Source organism: Capsicum annuum, chromosome 8 (assembly GCF_002878395.1).
Source record: "Capsicum annuum cultivar UCD-10X-F1 chromosome 8, UCD10Xv1.1, whole genome shotgun sequence".
Lineage (NCBI taxonomy): Eukaryota > Viridiplantae > Streptophyta > Magnoliopsida > Solanales > Solanaceae > Capsicum > Capsicum annuum.
Genome location: NC_061118.1, coordinates 156,829,959 through 156,848,749, shown reverse-complemented (window position 1 = coordinate 156,848,749; position 18,791 = coordinate 156,829,959). Strand labels below are relative to the sequence as shown.

The following is an 18,791-nucleotide window of genomic DNA, read 5'->3' as shown; positions in this document are numbered from 1 at the left end:
ATTTCTTCTTCTGGTCCTCACTCCATCATAAAGAAGCCACTGCGCTAACCTTTTGGCCATTGGCAATTTTCAAAGAAAAGACCTTTTCATTTTTTTCTCTAGATGGAAGGAATGTTAAAGCATTATCGGCAAAGGAAGTCTATGTTGAGGTAAATTATAGTTTGGAATATCAAAAGTGGACAGGATAGACAGGGACGAGGCAGCGCATGAGATGTTCAATTTTACTAATTGCCCATTCCATGCACAGCCTCTTCCCTGGCTCTCCTCCCCTGACAATCTCTCTTTTTCTCCCCTTCTATTTTCCCGTCTGTGCCACTATAATGTCCAAGAACTTGAAAAAAGGTTATTGCTAAAATAGTGAAATGGTCTAGTCAAGTAAATAAGGATCGTTAGACCTGCATTAGACCATGAGGACATTTGTTTGCTTTTAGCGTATGCAGAATTTTGTACAAGCAATATCGGTTTAGTATCACACCTGGTCTTTATAAGTAGTTTCCTGATTCAGATTATGGTGATTTTATTTACTTCCTGTCAGAAATTGATACTTTGTATTTCTTTAAGTGGTTGTTATATACATACATATTGTTTCTTAACAACGTGCGTAAGAACATTCAGACCTAAGTAAAACGTATCTAGCTCCGCCATAGTTTGTTCCTGGAGCCTCCTCCAAAAACTTTCCCTACAAGCTTTTATATTTTGATTTCTAGCCAGTCATGTGCTTATTGTAACACTAACGCATTATTATTTGACAATTCATTTCCTTGTGGTTGAATTACAACTGCTCAAGACTATAATTTTGCACCATTTAGTTTTCAGATTTGTCTATCTAAAAGAAAGTAGGCACATAAATAGAAGTAACATAATTCAAATGTCAAAGATGATACAAAAGAATTTAAGGAAGTAACTTCATTGCACAATAACATGTATCTCCTGCAACCTCTACCCTAGCTAGAAACAGAGATCCCAAAAAGGCATCAATCTTATGTTGATCAAATACTTATTTGAGGGGCCGGGAACTAAGTGCCCAGATGTACACAATAAATAATGATGATTTAAATTTCAATAGAGTCCACCAACAAGGCTATAATGTGAGGTTTTAGTACTTTTTCAGGATGAGTGTATCCATCTTGTTTGTGCTTGTAAGTGACATCAATAATGCGAGCAAGATTGAGAATACGAGTGAGAATCTTTGTAGATGTCGTAGAATTCCTTCATTTACATCCTTCCACGCAATATCAGCCATCTCTTGAAATTTTTCCATTGCCTCTTCTGTTGATACTCCATAATCTCTCATGTAACACTCAATTCCGGTTGCAATCTGACCTCTATCCTTCTCAACCTGGATTGGAAATCAGAACGTGTTGGTATAAGTATGAAATCAATTTAATGGCTGCAACTCAGGTAAACACACACACACACACACATATATATATGAGTTTATTCAATGCAATGCATACCTCATATGTGGCTATGTCATCAACGACTCGGCAAAAGGTCACATTGGCTTCAAGAATTTTAGGGTTGTTGGCCAACCATTCAAAATCTTCCTTGGTAGCACACTTCATGCCTAAGTAGGATGTAGTGGTAAGCAAGTAATAAGTGCTAGTAGCTAATGCATTGCTAAGATACTCAGAAACAGGCGGCATATATCCTTCAATGAACCATTTTGCTTCCACAAAATAGTTTCTCACTATTTCTTTCATCTAACAACAGGCAAAGACATTCAACCATCAGTAAATATTCAAAAAATAAATTTCATTTTAAGCACAAAATGGGAGAAAAAGCTTCACAATTGGTTGATAAACTGACTAATATAATATTGAATTAACTGGTACAAGTCATGGTTCATACTCTTTCTTTTTCATAGTGAACAACATCGGATCTACCATCCTTTGATAACTCCATTTCATAATCGCTGTAGAGATCTAAAAGTGCTTTGTAACTGATTTTCATTTAATCAGGGAGCCGATCGATTTGGCTAATATCACACCTAATAAATGAAAAAGAAATGAATTTAATAAGTTTATCAGATTAACATCACATATATCATATGAAGACGGAGAAATATGTAGTGTTTTTGTCCCTTGGATCACAAAAATACGATGTTGTTTGATATGGTAATTTTTTCTCCTTTTGGGATCATCTAATTAAATCATAAAATGTTCGAGAAGTAGTTTGTACCTCGATCTATATGGCATCGGTGTTGACCTCAAGTTCTTTTACGATGCCATAAGTATCAAATGTGTCATCTACAATCGAAATCATTGCTATAGTCTTAGCAAGAATGACACGAGCCCGGGAGTATTGAGGTTCAGCATACACACCCACTGTCCAAAAGTAGCACTCAACTGCTCTATCCCTAGCATATGGAAGTGTTGTCACAAAAAATTGTATAAAATGTGTATAGAAATTTATAGTTGATGTATAAAATACACATTCGAATAATAATTGCAGTTAAAGGTTGTATAGAATGTGTATAAAAAGTTGAAAACTGTATAATTGTTGTATAAAATTTGTATATGTATTAAAAGTGTATAGAAAATGTATAATTATTGTATAAAATGTGTATAAAATTTTATATTTGTTGTATAAAATGTGTATAGAAACTATATATATAAGACTTATAGAAACTGTATCATTGCTGTATAAAATTTTATATGCATAAAATGTGTATAGAAACTGTATAATAATTGTACAAAACATGTATCTAAATAAGTATCAATATGATATAGGGGGTGTATCAATATGGTTATAGGGATTGTATCGATATGGTATAATGATTGTATCAATATGGTATAATATATGATTTTTTTGTCTATGATGTGTGTAGTACATGATGTACGTAGAAACTATATCATTGTTGTATAAAAATATTTATATCACTATTATATTATGTTGTATATATGTAGATATGTATCTATTGTTCCACAATAATACAATTAAGAAAATATTTTTTTTTAAAAAAAAACAAAGAACTGCAAAAAAAATCTTAGCCTGAAACCTCAAAACACACCCAATTTCAAACAAAACTCAATTCTAATTGGAGCCGTTGTTGTTGTTTGCATGAATGAGCAAATGCAAAAAAATTAATTGGTGTTTATGATTAACCGGAGAAGAAAGTCAATTATGGGTGCATGTTCATGATGATGTTTACTAAATTAAAAATTAATAGAAAGTTTTTTTCTTAAAAAAAGGGAGCAGCAAATTAAAAATACAAAATCACCAAAAAAAAAAAAAAAAGTCAAAGCTGCGCAACTACCAAAATGGTTAAGAAATGGAATTTGAATTCAAGGGCTATTTTCGTGTTCTTTTTTTTTTTGCCGAGAGGTTATTTTTGTCCTTTTTCCTTGTTTTAGTGCGTCAAAAAGTTCAATGAAAAACCCAAAATTTACCAACTTGCCATTGTTCAGGTTTCAAATTGTTAAATCCACAAGGCAGACCAGTGTTACAAAGAAAAAATGGGGGAGGATCTATGAAATTAATTCGTTGCATTTAATGTATTTTATTAAGCTAACTACTTGTGTTGGAATGTTATAAATATAATTTTTAGTTAACTTTACCAAAGTTGGGTGACATTTATGTGACAAAGAATAGGAAAATAGATTATGTGTTGATACACTTTGAAGTTTGACGACTTTTATGTGTAAAAAAAGAAAAGTATTTTTATGTGATAAGCTTTAAAATTAAATGATGGTTACATAAAACGAAATAATAACTTTTTTTTGTATGTGATAAATTCAAAATTGGATCCAATAAAATTTACCCAGTTTATGAGCATGATTGATCAATGAGACATCGGTATGTTTCTCTAATACATGTTTTGAGTCTATTAGATTTGAGTTGGAAAGAGTTTCTCACTTTCTTGTCCCAAGCCATTTGCAATAGTGATAAAAGGGCAACAGTTAAAACCATATAAAGTATAAACTATTCCCTAATATTGTATATGGACAGTTTATTATGAACTTTTGACATATTTTTATATGAGAAAATTTCTACGTAATACATGATAATTTTTATTTCTATAATTTAACTTATATTTGTGTAGACACTTACAAATCTAACCACAACCTAATAATTAAAAAATAAATACACAACAAATCCTTCCTATTGACATACTAAAAGCTTGCACGTTTTCTTTGTAGACTCCCCTTAGTTCAAACGAGCTGGGCTGTTTGTTGCCATATCCAAAAATATTTTGTGGGCGTTAACGCGAGCAGATTAATAGTAGTATGTTTTCTGTGAGTTGTAATTTTTAATTGATTATTGATCTAAAAAAGCCTTTGTTAGTTTTGATAATGGGGAAATCTTTCTACCTTTTATATCTCAGTGTATGACTAGTCTTCCCAAAAAGTCGAACAAAGCACAAGAGTATTTACACTATCAGTTAACTTGACCTACTATTTCAGGTTGAATTTAAGTTTGGTGTACCGTCGATATATTTTCTTTTTATACCCTGTTGTAGCGGGTCATTCATTTTTATATTTTTACCTGAGAAATGAATGACCTGCTAAAACAGGTAAAAATTACCTGATAGTGTAAAAAAAAATACACTGACGATGCACCAAACTTAAATTCTTGCAGGCTACCCAATTATTTACATAAAAATTTAAAAAAGAAAAAATTAGGTAACGTGCAATAGTAAATTAAGTTTACCTAATACTGTAGAATATTTTGTACACTAACGGTGCACATAACTTAAATTCAAACAAAAACTTTGGGTGGAGAACGATCTAAATTATTTCACGTCATTTCTAGAATTGTTTTAGATAACATAAACAAATTAAAATAGCTAGGTACAGATTATAAAACAAATTAATTTATAACTTCAAATGTGAATGATGATACAAATAATAAAAAGTTAAGAAGGTAACTTCACTGCACGATAACAATATATGCATCGCCAGAAGCTCGGAGGTATCGACAAGATATCCACAAATAAATTATTTAAGGGGTCAAGAACCAAGTGCTCCTAGGTGAATTGTGAGCACAACGTACAATTTTGATGATTTAAATTTCAATAGAGTCAACCAACAAGGCTATAATGTGAGGTTTTAGGACCTTCTCCGGATGAGTGTATCCGTCTTGATTGTGCTTGTAAGTGACGTCTATAATACGAGCAAGATTGAGAATTCGAGTAAGGATTTCGGTAGAGACGGGAGTTGGTCGAAGAATTCCTTCATTTACATCCTTCCATGCTGTCTCAGCCATTTCTTGAAATTTTTCCATTGCTACTTCTGTTGATACACCATAATCCCTCATGTAACACTCAATGCCAGTGGCAACCTGACCTCTACCCTTCTCAACCTGAATGAAAATCATAACGTGTTGGTATAAGTATGAAATCATCGTTTCATGGTTACGTTATTGCAACTCGCGAAAGATTAAAAGTCTGAGTTTATTTGATGAAATATAATGTACCTCATATGTGGCTATGTCATCAATGACTCGACATAAGGTCACATTGGCTTCAAGAATTTTAGGGTTGTTGGCCAACCAGTCAAAATCTTCCTTGGTAGCACACTTCATGCCCAAGTAGGATGTAGTTGTAAGCAAGTAATAGGTGCTAGTAGCTAATGCATTGCTGAGATACTCAGAAACAGGCGGCATATATCCTTCAATGAACCATTTTGCTTCCACAAAGTAGTTTCTCACTATTTCTTTCATCTGCCCACAACAAGAAATAAGACGTTAGTCATCGCCCATCAATAAATACTCGAAGAATAAATTTCATTTTAAGTAAAATGAGGAGAAAAAGCTACACATATTAGTTGACAAACTGATTAATATTGAGATAACTAGTATAATCCATGATTCATACTCTTTCTTTAGCGCAGTGAACAACATCGGATCTTCCATCCTTTGACAACTCCATTTCATAATCGTTGTAGAGATCCAAAAGTGCTTTGTAACTGATTTTCATGTAATCTGGAAGCCGATCAATTTGGCTAATATCCCACCTAATAAATTAAAAAGAAATGAATTTGATAAGCTTATGTCAGTTCAACAGAATTAACATATGTCATAAATGAAAGAGAAACGTCCAGTGTTTTACGCCCAGGCTTGTCTCGGACTATGAATTATATTGTAGGTAAAAGATAAAAATTGAACAAAAATGTTTGATGTGGTTCTTTAATCCTTACCTCTGTATGGCATCGGTGTAGACATCAAGTTCTTTTACAATGCCATAAGCATCGAAAGTGTCATCTACTATTGAGATCATTGCTATAGTCTTAGCAAGCATGACACGAGCTTGAGAGTATTGAGGTTCAGCATACACCCCCACTGTCCAAAAGTAGCATTCGACTGCTCTATCCCTAGCATATGGAAGTGTTGTCACAAAATCCAAATCTTTCCACCACCTACAAAATAAGTACCAATCTAAGAGTTTGAGAAACTTTTATCAATTATTTTTAATGTAAATTATCAGCACATATGCATACCTTGATACTTCGCTAAGTTCTTGTTTGTGCAACATCTGAAGTAAGTTAAAGTCCAGTTTGGCAAATCGAAGCAGCACATCACTCTTAAATTCCTCCTCTTCGTAGATAGAGATGAAGTAGCGCGTCTCAACTCTTGGGATGCTCTTATGGAGCGATTGCTCAAGTGCATGTGTGACTTGCTTACTCAGAGGTGACTTCAAATGTGGAGCTGCAGACTCAAGATGAGCAGTGGAGAAAACAAGTGCCGCTTCCAAAATATCCTCTCCGTGAGTCCTTACATGAGAAGCTTCGTATAAGTTCAATAGACCTCTGATGTCACTGCTAAGGGATTCCTTAAATTTGCCATTTGCATCTTGGAATCTGCTAAAGATTTCTGCAGGTTCAAGAATGAAAAGTTGAAAATTAGTCCTCGTGTAATTAAGCAAAAATACTAGTAACTAATTCAACAAAGACGAATTAGTACGGCGTAGTGCTTGATTGAAATATTAATTACGTACTTGGAGAGACGTTGTAACCGTGCTGTCTTAGGATTCGAAATTGAACAGACAAAGTGCATAAATCATTGTAATCATGAGCCTCAAACTTTGGATCAGCTTTGTAAATTTGATCCAACATGTCTTCTATTTGTTTCTCAAAATGATAAGCCAAGCCAAGGCGCTCAACTATGTCTATCAGATTCAGTTTTTCAACCAATGCTGTTCCACAAGCAGCTGACAACATATTCCTTGTTTGCTCCTTCAATGTTTCAATCTCTTGAGCATACTTTTCCGCAACCTATAAATTTATTCAGATGAAAATTAGTGCATATATTTTTTAACGGTTTAATCTCAAAACTCTTCTTTGAACGTAAAAATGGATAATATATGAAGAGATAAATTAATTAAATACCTGATTATCAACTGAGAAATAATGGAAACGATCACCCCAAATACTTGGAGAAAAATCAGCAACGGGGCGAACAATCTCCTCCTCTTCATAGTTGCTCATCACTGCAGCAGGTGGAGCCATTATTTCTAGTATAGGCTTAGCTTATGGAAAAGTAGAGAATATTAATTTCTTTTCTTTTGTTTTTTTAATGTTTTGTTTGTTGATGCTGGAGAACTCAACTAGTGATGATCGAAATTAACGAGAAGGAAATGAGTATTTATAATGAATATTAGTAAGCATATTTGTCACATCCATCGATCTTTCACGTTTAAATTTTTGTTGCCGTCTGGCTGCCACACATTGACATGTGGTCTATAGATATAATATATTAATATTGTGACATGCTTTTTATAATACTATATACACTGTCAGAGTTCAGTGTATAAGTTTTCCTTCTTTGACGTCTGCGTCTTAATTATATTCCGATGTTCCTTAGGGTTTCTATTGTGAATTCAGAAAACGATGTTTATGTTACATGTCTGCATTATTTTATCTTGATATTCTAGTGCACTAAAGTTCTAGTTGTGCACGGGATTCAAAAAAAGACCGGATCATACATTTATGCAAGAAGTTGTTTCCATAATTTGATCACTCGTAACCTCCTGGTCACAATATTTTCTCAGTAGTCTTCTTTTGTCATTTTTACAATTTGCACATGCATTTGAAATGTTAATTTGAGGTCTACTTCGATGGCATCCACAATATAAAATTTTCCCCTCTACAAGTGTATTTTATAATTGTGGAATTGCTAGACCAAAACCCATAACACCATTTAAGAGAAAAAAAGAAGAGAATAATAAGTAAGCAAAACAATTTATTAAGGAAATAATAATTGGCTGGTGGTTTTATCCTATGGTGCACTGCAGGCACTTGTCTTTTTGTAATATTGGCTAGTGTTATCTATTTCCAGTTAAACCTTCCTGCACGGCTGCACCCACCATATTATTATTATTATTAAGGAAAAATCAACTATATGCAAGACTTAAATTTAAACATATGTCCAATTGCCAATATGATACTCTTTGTTTTTCTACTGAAAACCCGCCATACATATGTGGCGGCTAATACTATCAGAATAAAAGAATCAATATGTGAAAATATTTACAAGGTAACCTTTTTTTCTCTTAAGAGGTTGGATGGGTAATAACCATTCCAATAAATTAGCTTACTTATTGGATTAAACATATATATATTATTTCTAAACTTCGCGATTGATGGCTTAATTGAATAAAGAAGAATTTGAACACTTGTTTTCCCTGTTCAAAGTTGAGTTATCAATGCCATTGTGTATTTTAAATTTTACTAAAGTTAATGTGGAAATTAGGAAAATGGAGATGTAACTAATTTAATGGAAGAGACGATATGCAATAATATTAAATGAACACTTCAATTTTTTAGTAGTGTGCTTTCATTTGCTTGATTTGGACGGGTTGATAATTAAAAATCTTATTGAAGAATAGAAAATCTCGCAAAGGATACATATTCTCTTATTAGCATATAATTCTTATGGACGAAACAATACAGACTTTCTCTGGTTTTCTTTATTCATCATTTTAATAAAAAAGGAAAAATAGGTCCAGAAAATATAATTAAAATCATTAATTTGATTTTTAATTTTGTCCCAAGATATTGCGACTGTCAATTTTGTGATTCCCCGCCAAAACAAGATACTGGTAGTGGTAATGAGAAAGATTGGAGCATGAATATTTAAGATTTCATTTTATGGCCATACTATCGAAAGACAGAAATACCTTGATGACAGTAGATACCAATAGAAGGAATGGTATCAAATTTATCTGGTCTTGTTTCTATACCTTTCGATCGATACAATTTTTAAATATTGAACTTTTGGTTACTTAAATCGTCTCCGGAATTAAGTTCTTCACTAAAATAAACGGGGTAATTTTATTGGCATAGAAAGAAATGTCTAAGAACAAGCAAACATCAATCACAGAATGGTTGGGCAGTATGAAAAATGGTGGGGAAAATAAAGTGAGTTGAAAAATGAGAAATATTTTTTTTATAACCATAGTGTTCGAGTAATAAGTTTGTGCGAATCTAAGTATCAGGTAACTTTGTCCATCAACACTAGAACAGATGAAAAGAAATCATCCAGTATTTGTCTCGGTTAAAAATTGAACCTGAAATTTTATGATGCTCAACCCTACTTTATTGAACCAATGTGAAAAAAAAAATAAGTAAAACAAATTAAATAAACCGTAGAAATAAAATGGGATCAAGACATAAGTTCGTTTAGCACTTTACCACATGGGAAGACTTGGTCTCACTTATTGGTGAATACTTACTCCGTCCCAAATTGAGATGACATATTGATTAAGAAAAATAATTAATAACATACTTAGTTTACCATAGTACCTCGATTAAATTATGTTTACATTTTAATTTGAATAAAAAACAATTAATGTAAAGGGTAAAACATGAAAAAAAAATATATTTTTTCTTGATTAATAAAAAAAAATAAGAAATTAAATTATGAAATTTGGGATGGATAATTTGCGAGGAATATCACAAAAGAAAGAAGAGCACTTTGAAAATGACTTAATTGTACCGAGAAATTTTTTAAAAAGAAAAAACAAACTTTATCACTATTCACTTACTTCGTTTTTTTGGTAACTACTATTCACTTATTTCATTCTTCTAGGAATTTAAATTATTTTCACATTCACTACAAAAAAAAAAGTGCTTTGTGCAACAAAGCAGATATTTATGACACTAATAAAGCTTTCTCAAAAATTCTAACGTAAGTGTCATTATTTTGTAAATAGAAATATATGTTAGTATTTTAAAAACAAACTAGAAAGTAAAGAATGTCATAAGAAATTAAAATGAAATAGACAGAACTTTAATTCATATTATAATATTTGTATTTATTTTTATTTAAATTTGTTTATAGTAGCAGTGCTTGAGCCATCTTGTATGGCATATCTACCCTTAAAGAAACGTATGTAATGTTCTAAAAATATTCAAGATTAACACAATATTCCTTTTTTAAAATTTTCATCTCCTGGCAATCTCAATTTTAGTGAGTACATATCAAAACTGATACAATGCTTTTTTTAATTTAAAATAATTCATTTTGATGTAAAGAAGATAATTAACTTGATCCACCGGAGAAGTTCAATTTTTTGGAGTTTAAAGAAACTTCTTTAATTAGTTTTTTTTTTTTTTAGACTTGAGAAGGCCAAGAAGCAGTTAGACGAAAATATGTATTTTCATGACCGCCGTACATATATCACATTATTTTCGAAAGAGATTTTGATAATATTTTGGTCCTTAATTTAGTTATCTTTATTTGATCCTTATGATATAGGACCATAGTGTATTTCACCTTTAATTTATAATTTAAATTAGCAATAAAAGAAAATCGAGCTAGATACAAAAGAAGTGATATTATTCAAATGTCAATACTGGTACAAAAAGGTTTTAACAGTACTATAGGGAACTTCACTTTGCGGTTACAAAAGACATGGACAGCTATATATTTTATTTGTCTATGAAGTTTTTCTGATGGAAAAAAAATTAAAACACTCAATGGTTTAGATATCAATGGAGTCCACTAGTAAAGCGATGATGTGAGGTTTTAGGACTTTTTCTGGATGAGTGTATCCATCTTGATTGTGTTTGTAAGTGACATCAATAATACGAGCAAGATTGAGAATACGAGTGAGGATGTCTGTAGAGACAGGTGTTGGTCGAAGAATTCCTTCATTTACATCCTTCCATGCTATCTCAGCCATCTCTTGAAATTTTTCCATTGCAACTTCAGTTGATACGTCATAATCCCTCATATAACACTCAACTCCTGTTGCAATTTGGCCCCGATCCTTCTCAACCTGGAATGACAATAATTATAATTAATTAGTGTAGTGCGACTCGACTCTTATAATTAAGATGATTTATTAATAAGTGTAATGCGATGTTACCTCATATCTTGCTATGTCATCAACAACTCGGCATAATGTCACATTGGCTTCGAGAATTTTAGGGTTCGTAGCCAACCATTCGAAATCTTCCTTGGTAGCACACTTCATTCCCAAGTAGGATGTTGTGGTTAGCAAGTAATATGTGCTGGTAGCGAGTGCATTGCTAAGGTACTCGGAAACTGGTGGCATATGTCCCTCAATGAACCACTTTGCTTCCACAAAATAGTTTCTCACTATCTCCTTCATCTGTTTAACAACATATATATATATTCAACAGATATAACGTAAAAAGACAAGTGATTTTAGAAAGAAACTTTGATGGATATATGTGAAAGTCAGTGAATCATACTCTTTCTTTTGCATAGTGAACAACATCAGCTCTGCCGTCCTTTGACAACTCCTTTTCATAATCGTCATAAAGATCCAAAAGAGCCTTATAACTGATTTTCATGTATTCTGGGAGTCGATCAATTTGACTAATATCCCACCTAATAAATGAGATCGAGATTTAGCAAGACCATCGAATAAATCCATGAACAGTTGGAGAGGGAAGTTCCTAATATATACCTCTGTATGGCATCAGTGTAGACCTCCAGTTCATTTACGATGCCATAAGCATCGTATGTGTCATCTACAATCGATATCATTGCTATAGTCTTTGCAAGCATAACACGAGCTTGAGAGTATTGAGGTTCAGCATACACACCCACTGTCCAAAAGTAGCATTCTACTGCTCTATCCCTAGCATATGGAAGTGTTGTCACAAAATCCAAATCTTTCCACCACCTACAAAATAGTGCCAATAATCTTAGAATATATATGAGGAAACAGTTTAATTATATTTTTCATTCAACTTAAAGACATCAGTATAATACCTTGATACTTCACTGAGTTCTTCTTTGTGCAACATCTGAAGTAAGTTGTGGTCCAATTTGGCAAATCGAAGCAACACATCATTCTTAAATTCCTCTTCTTCGTAGATAGAGATGAAGTAGCGTGTCTCCACTCTTGGAATGCTCTTATGGAGAGATTGCTCGAGGGCATGTGTCACTTGCTTATTCAAAGGTGATTTCAAATGTGGAGCCGCAGATTCAAGATGAGCAGTGGAGAAAGCAAGTGCCTCTTCCAAAATATCCTCTCCATGAGTCCTTACATGCGAAGCTTCGTATAAGTTCAATAGACCCCTCATGTCATTGCTAATAGATTCTTTGAACTTGCCCTTCACATCTTGGAATCGGCTAAAAATTTCTGCAGGTTCAAGAATGAAAAGTTGAAAATTAGTCCTCGTGTAAGGAAGAATATATATATTAATTACCCCTAAAACATCATGGCTTGATTATTGATATAGTACTACGTACTTGGAGAGATGTTGTAACCATGTTGTCGCAGTAGTCGAAATTGAATGGACATAGTGTTTAGATCATTGTAATCATGAGCCTCAAATTTAGGATCAGCTTTGTAAATTTGATCCAACATGTCTTCTATTTGTTTCTCAAAATGATAAGCTAAGCCAAGGCGCTCAACTATGTCTATCAGATTCAACTTCTCAACCAATGTTTTTCCACAAGCAGCTGACAACATACTCCTTGTTTGTTCCTTCAATGTTTCAATCTCTTGACCATACTTCTCCACAACCTATAAATGTATTTTAAAAACAAAATATTACTTCATATATATAACTACAACATAATTGGGATCAGTATAAACTAACCAAATTAGAAGGATTATGTAATTAATTACCTGATTGTCGAGAGAGAACGAATGGAAACGATCACCCCAAAGACTTGGAGAGAAATTAGCAACAGGGCGAACGATCTCCTTTTCATTGTTAAGGGGGGTAGCTAGGGCCATTTCTATATAGAACAAGATCTAAAATTTGAGAAGAAGCTGAGGGATTTTTTTTCGGTTTTAAGTTCTTTTGTTCTAGTTGAGTGAACAAGTGATGATGGAAATGGAAGTGAAGGAATAATGAGTATTTATAGTGATGAGAGTCTTACTATTTAATTCAATCTCTTTTGAAAATTCTTTGGGGCTGCATGTAATCCATCAGGTTACTTTATTTTGACTATATATACTTTAGTACTTTTTATGTGGATTTTAAATACATAAATTATTATTTTTTTAAAAAAATAAAGATCATATTTCTAAATGCACAATCTAAATAAAGAAATCTGACTCTCGAAATCCAGATTACATCATATAAATTGAAATGGATTGAGTATTTGTTTTAAGGCATAATACATAAATGTATTCTTTAATTGGCCTTAGCTGACACACACGTTCTACGGGGCGAATTGTGTTAGATGCACACGTCCTAATGTAAAACCTTGTGAGATAGAACATGTGTCCCTACTTATTCAAATTAAATTTATGATAGTTTGAGTACCGACTTAAGGCTAATTTTTTTGTAAGCTAAACCTCATTTGCTCGGAGTATTATTAATGGATTGCTCCTGTTTTTGTGAAAGGATGTCTTCATCCTTTGTGTTGTATGTCTCAAAGGTAAGGCTTATATCCCCTCGTCTTAATAAGATATAATACAATATCTCAGTGAACCTGGGAAATTAGTAGGAAAAAAAAAAAGTATACCTACTTATGCAAATGCAATTGGAGAGCATTGATGTCAACCGATTCTAAGTTAAAGGACACATTTATGCATTATGCCTCATTACATAAAGGTACATATATATAGTCAAATTGTGAGCTTAGAATTTGATCATCGATTTTGAATTTTAGAATACCAACATTAGGGGTTAGCAATAAAGTTTTAAAATTTAAATTGCACATATATTTAGTGAATTTGTAAATTATATGACTGTCAGGTTTTGATTAAAACTGTGTTCTCAATTATGAAATTTGTATGTACAACCTTCTAGCTCCACCCCTCCACCCTTGCATAGTGTTATATATAACCTGATGGCTGATGGTAATAAAAAAGTCGCGTATACATCTTTAATGCAACCTAACTTAAAATTTATATTAGTTATCTATGATACAGCAACGTGCCTTAATTTATTTTTTTTAACTCCTTTTTCCTTAAGTGGCCTTTTCTTGTTTATTTTAATTGGATGTCAAGAAACTGCCTTTCCATTTGTAGTATTTTTATTGTTTTTTAGTTTTAGTTTTCTTTCCTTAATTGGCGTCGCTGATTGTTTAATTTCCAGTTTCAACTTGAAAAATATACTAATACTACTGTATTACATTACATGAATAAATAATAATCGTAGCAATATGCAACTCAAGCATGTGTGCTTATTTTATTCTTAAAGTTATTGTTCTTAATATTGCACGTGGATTTGGACTATTGATAAACACCAGTCGACTTTGATCATATATATAGAATTTTAGAGTTCATGAAAGATGTTTCCTTTATATAAAATGTATATACCAATGTAATGTATATAGTGTTAGGGTTTTTGCCCTGATTTTCTTATCAAATTTAAGTTGTACTTTTCTTAGAAGGAGTTTTTGCCCTGATTTTCTTATCAAATTTAAGTTGTACTTTTGTAGAAGGAAAATAAAAATAATACCATAATTACTTTTACTTTTTTCTGAAAGGAAAATATAAAACTTTTTCATATTTGGCTAACTTCTTTCTTATAGGAATGGTTTTGTACCTCTATAAATAGAAAACCCTCTTCTCATACTATAACACAATAGCATCTACAATGTTGTCGTTTGAAGAGTATTATTTAGGGGGAGATTTTCTCCCAATAAGTCTTAAGTTTTCAATATTATTTTTAATATGTAGATCGTTTGACCAAACCATATTAATAATATGTTTTTAGAATTTGTTTTTTGTTGTCATTTGATTTATCGCCTATATGATTTGCAAACTAAAAGCTTCTGCATGACGCCCTCTCGATTTCGAACCCAATGTTGCATTTATATATCTGGATGTTAACATATAGTTAAGTTATTTGTTTCTAAATCGAGATCACCTCCTTAATTTATTTGATGTGATGAAACTATGAGATCTTTATATTCAGTACATGCACCTTAACTAGATAAATGATCATGCCCATTAGCTAGATCAAAACTTCATTGACACGTTGATATTATTTATTTCAAATTTTAATATTATTGCAAAGGTGTGTTTCGCGGAAAGAAAAATGCTTTTGCGTAAAATATTTTTCTAAGAAAAAATAAGATCTTTTTTATTTTGCAGTTTGGTAAATAAGTATAAATATTATTCGAAGAAATTTATATAATTATATAAAACTGTTTGAACTGGGAGCGGGGGTATGCGGCGGGCGTTAGGGAGTACAGTAGAGGAGATAATCATTGTTAATGTCATTTATATAATTTATCGTTTTTCTTAGCTACTCCTACAAATAGAAAAAAATGTTCTAGAAAATATTTTTATCAATTAAACATGAAAATTTCTCGGTACAAAACAGAATTACTTTATTTTGATTAATGGCAAATAATAATTTAGAAGAAATAGACCTAGACGTGCAGTTATTCAAACATCTTGATCTTTTTGAGATAAAAGGAAAAGTATGAGTATTTTCTTAGTTTATATTTCAGAACCGCTACATGTATGGCGGATAGGAGCGTTAGAAGAATATTCAACAATATCACTTAATATTATCATTTAAAAATATAGAGTTTTCGTATTTATATTAAAAAATAATAATTTATTTCTTAGGTGTAAATATTAGATTTAAAACCAATTTTTTTTTTTTTTATCACTTGATATTTTCGTTTAAAAATATAGAGCTCATAAAACTGAAATTTTGGCTCTATAATTGATGAGAATGACTCTTAATGCAACTTATGTTTTGTACCAAAGAAAGGTCATGTAACTTTTTCTTTCTCAAGTGGTTGAATGAGCATACACAATCCAATAAATTATTTTATTGAAATATATTTTTTCTTAAATGGAGGAAGTATTATTATATTTTTCCTCACCGTTCCATGGAAAGTGTCCAAAAATTTCTTTAATTGAGTTCAAAAATTTCTTTAAGGGTGTGTTTGGTACGAAAGAAAATGTTTTTCATGAAAAATATTTTCTTAGAAAATGTTTTTCTGGAAAACAAGTTGATTTCTTATTTATTTTCTTATGTTTGGTTAGTGGATGAAAAATATTTTTCGAAAAATATTTTATAGTATTTGGTTGGTGAATGAAAAAATATTTTTCAAAAAATACATTTTAATATTTAGCTAAAGCGTAAAAATACATTTTAGAATACTTTTTTAAAAAATAAATTAAAAAAAATTAAATCCTTTTTTGGGAAGGGGGTTGAAAGGCGGGTGGGTGGGGGTGTTAGGATAGGTAGTAGGAGTAGGATAAGAAAAGTTAAGAATTTTTTTTGTTAAAAAAAAAAATTAAAAAAAAGGGGTGAGAGGGGGGAGGAAGAGGAGCTGGGGATCAGGGTAGGGGAGTGAGGGGGAAAGGGGAAGAAAAAATTAAAAATAAAATAAAAAAATTTAATTTTTCTTTTTTTTGGTTGGGGGGGGGGTGGGAGGGGGCTGGTAAGAGTGGGGGGGAGCGAGGGTCGAGGGGGAGAGGGAGCTGGTAAGAGGGGAGGGGAGCGAGGGTAGGGGGTAAGAGAAAGGTTTGAATTGTTTAATAAAATATAAATATTATTTTTGAAAGAGGGGCTGGTAGGGGTAGGCGTAGGGGTGGGGTGAGGTGGGGATAGGGGTAGGGGTGGGGTAGGGGTAGGGATAGGGGTAGAGGCAGGGGGGGGGTAGGGATAGGGGTGGTGTCGGGGTGATAGGATATTGGGGGCAGGGGGCGTGAAAGATGATTTTGAAAATTGTATGAATATTTCAACTTTAAAGTGAGGTTGAAAGAGAGTTTTGGAAAATATTTTTTTAAGAGAAGTCATTTTCTTTAAATTTAAGAAAAATAAGTTGATTTTAAAAACATTTACCAAAATTCATACTAAACACACCCTAAATGTTTACTGACAAAATTCTAAAGTTACGTTGAAGAATCAAGATTGATGGCTTGTCAGAATGATAGAAGAAACAGTAATTACTATTTGCAGATTTGTTGTTCCATTTAAAAGATGAATATTTTATGGCATTATATTTTACTAAGTTAATGTTGATTTTTATGTAAATTGAGATGTAACAAATTCAGCAAAAGAGATGTTTTTAAATTGACATATATATAATAGTATATTGTTTCTGTTCACCGTTCCATGCAAAGTGTCTTTAAAATAAATGGATTTTGGGACGAAATATTTGCTGCAGAATTTCTGTAGTTCAACGTTGATGGCTTATCTGAATAGCATAAGAAACATAGTGTAAATTATTCGCAAGCCTGGTTTTTCCTCTTCAAAGATGAATTATCTATGCCATCCTATTTTACTTAGTTAATGTTGATTTTATGCAAATTGAGAAGTAACTTTTTCAAACCACTATTAATTATATTTTATGCACAATTTTCTCTTCATGTGATTATTAAAACTTCTTATTAAGGGTGCAACGAGAAATTTAAAGTTAGGTTGTTTTTAAATATCTAAACGTTATATTCTTTTTGGAGCAGACCTATAAAAAAATAGTTCATAACGAATTAAATCGAATGAGTATTAAATTCTTAAAAAAAAAAAATATAATCAGAAGTTGACTACTTGAAACCGAATTATTCTTAGCTTGCACCTCAATATTATACCCCCAATTATCTCAAGTAAAATTTCAAATTTAATAGTTCAAATTAAATTGTCAGCACGACGTCTTAAAGAAGTGAAATGACTAATTTATGTAAAATATAATTTTCCTAAAAATATAATTTTAATATTGTGAGAATGCTTTCCTAGAATTTTATCTTTCAGTGGCAAGTTTTCCTAGAAATATAATTTTAATATTGTGAGAATGCTTATCGGATTAGACATTTGAGCCAATATTGACATATATACACACACATTAATATGATGCATTAACCGTAAGGGATGACTAATTTATGTAAAATGGAGAACCAAGCACTACTTAATGTTTAATCAAATAATTAGTCAAGAACGGCAACCACACGTGATGGCTGCAATTAGGGTGGACATAAAATACCAAAAAATTGAATTACCGAATCGAATCGAAAAATTTGGTAATTGGTGTTTTGCGGAAATTTTGACTTTTGAGAGAGAGTCGCCACTTAATTTTGAAAAGGAACTAAGGAACTTTTAGAGAGTTGCTTCAAACGATTCAAAACAGAAAAATCGTTTTAAATTAGAGATTCTAGATAAGCGGTTCCTATTGACGTTTTAGGAAGGTGTTAGGCACCTAAAACGTCCGCTAACTTGCGGTTATCCAGATTGTTTGAAAATCGTCTTTTGATTAACTTCGAAAAGATTAATTTTGTCGAAAAGTGATTGATTTTTTGAAAAGAAAGCGATTTTGGAAATATTTAGGTGTTCATGCAAAACTAGTTTTTTAGTAACTTAACTAAGGATTTAACTAGGTTCGCCAAGCACATAAGGAAAACAAACATAAAGAACAGAGGGAAAGGGAGGAAGTAAGGAATTTAGGCTATC

The 18,791-nt window shown here is 32.0% G+C and overlaps 3 protein-coding genes across 3 annotated transcripts; all 3 read right to left on the bottom strand.

The window, feature by feature from the left end:
- Window positions 1–224: 224 nt before the first annotated feature.
- LOC107839749 (vetispiradiene synthase 3-like) lies at window positions 225–1,992 on the bottom strand. Its single transcript, XM_047395586.1, has 4 exons — window positions 1,852–1,992; window positions 1,458–1,703; window positions 1,104–1,339; window positions 225–315 (listed from the first exon to the last, which is right to left on the bottom strand). Exons 1-4 carry the CDS (start codon window positions 1,951–1,953, stop codon window positions 225–227), a joined length of 675 nt encoding a protein of 224 aa, XP_047251542.1. The 5' UTR covers window positions 1,954–1,992.
- Window positions 1,993–4,794: 2,802 nt separating this feature from the next.
- Window positions 4,795–7,572, bottom strand: LOC107839748 (vetispiradiene synthase 1). The gene is made up of 7 exons (XM_016683367.2): window positions 7,329–7,572; window positions 6,938–7,214; window positions 6,441–6,813; window positions 6,141–6,359; window positions 5,819–5,957; window positions 5,419–5,664; window positions 4,795–5,304 (listed from the first exon to the last, which is right to left on the bottom strand). The coding sequence occupies exons 1-7, from the start codon at window positions 7,446–7,448 to the stop codon at window positions 5,008–5,010; spliced, it is 1,671 nt and encodes a 556-aa protein (XP_016538853.1). The 5' UTR covers window positions 7,449–7,572; the 3' UTR covers window positions 4,795–5,007.
- Window positions 7,573–10,759: 3,187 nt separating this feature from the next.
- LOC107879836 (viridiflorene synthase) lies at window positions 10,760–13,243 on the bottom strand. Its single transcript, NM_001325127.1, is given in 9 exon segments — window positions 10,760–11,221; window positions 11,312–11,557; window positions 11,661–11,799; window positions 11,879–12,097; window positions 12,187–12,533; window positions 12,535–12,541; window positions 12,544–12,559; window positions 12,670–12,946; window positions 13,052–13,243. Coding segments are annotated over 9 exon segments (1,659 nt in total). The 5' UTR covers window positions 13,163–13,243; the 3' UTR covers window positions 10,760–10,924.
- Window positions 13,244–18,791: the final 5,548 nt, after the last annotated feature.

What these genes read in the sequence shown, in the direction of transcription:
- LOC107839749 (XM_047395586.1), bottom strand. Translation starts at nt 1,953, where the DNA reads ATGAAAATCAGTTACAAAGCACTTTTAGATCTCTACAGCGATTATGAA. An exon ending in TTCACTATGAAAAAGAAAGA is followed by an intron (nt 1,704 to 1,851) that starts GTATGAACCATG and finishes GCCTGTTGTTAG; the next exon opens with ATGAAAGAAATAGTGAGAAA. An exon ending in GATACACTCATCCTGAAAAA is followed by an intron (nt 316 to 1,103) that starts GTACTAAAACCT and finishes TGGACATTATAG; the next exon opens with TGGCACAGACGGGAAAATAG.
- LOC107839748 (XM_016683367.2), bottom strand. Translation starts at nt 7,448, where the DNA reads ATGGCTCCACCTGCTGCAGTGATGAGCAACTATGAAGAGGAGGAGATT. An exon ending in ATTTCTCAGTTGATAATCAG is followed by an intron (nt 7,215 to 7,328) that starts GTATTTAATTAA and finishes ATAAATTTATAG; the next exon opens with GTTGCGGAAAAGTATGCTCA. An exon ending in CGGTTACAACGTCTCTCCAA is followed by an intron (nt 6,814 to 6,937) that starts GTACGTAATTAA and finishes TTGAACCTGCAG; the next exon opens with AAATCTTTAGCAGATTCCAA.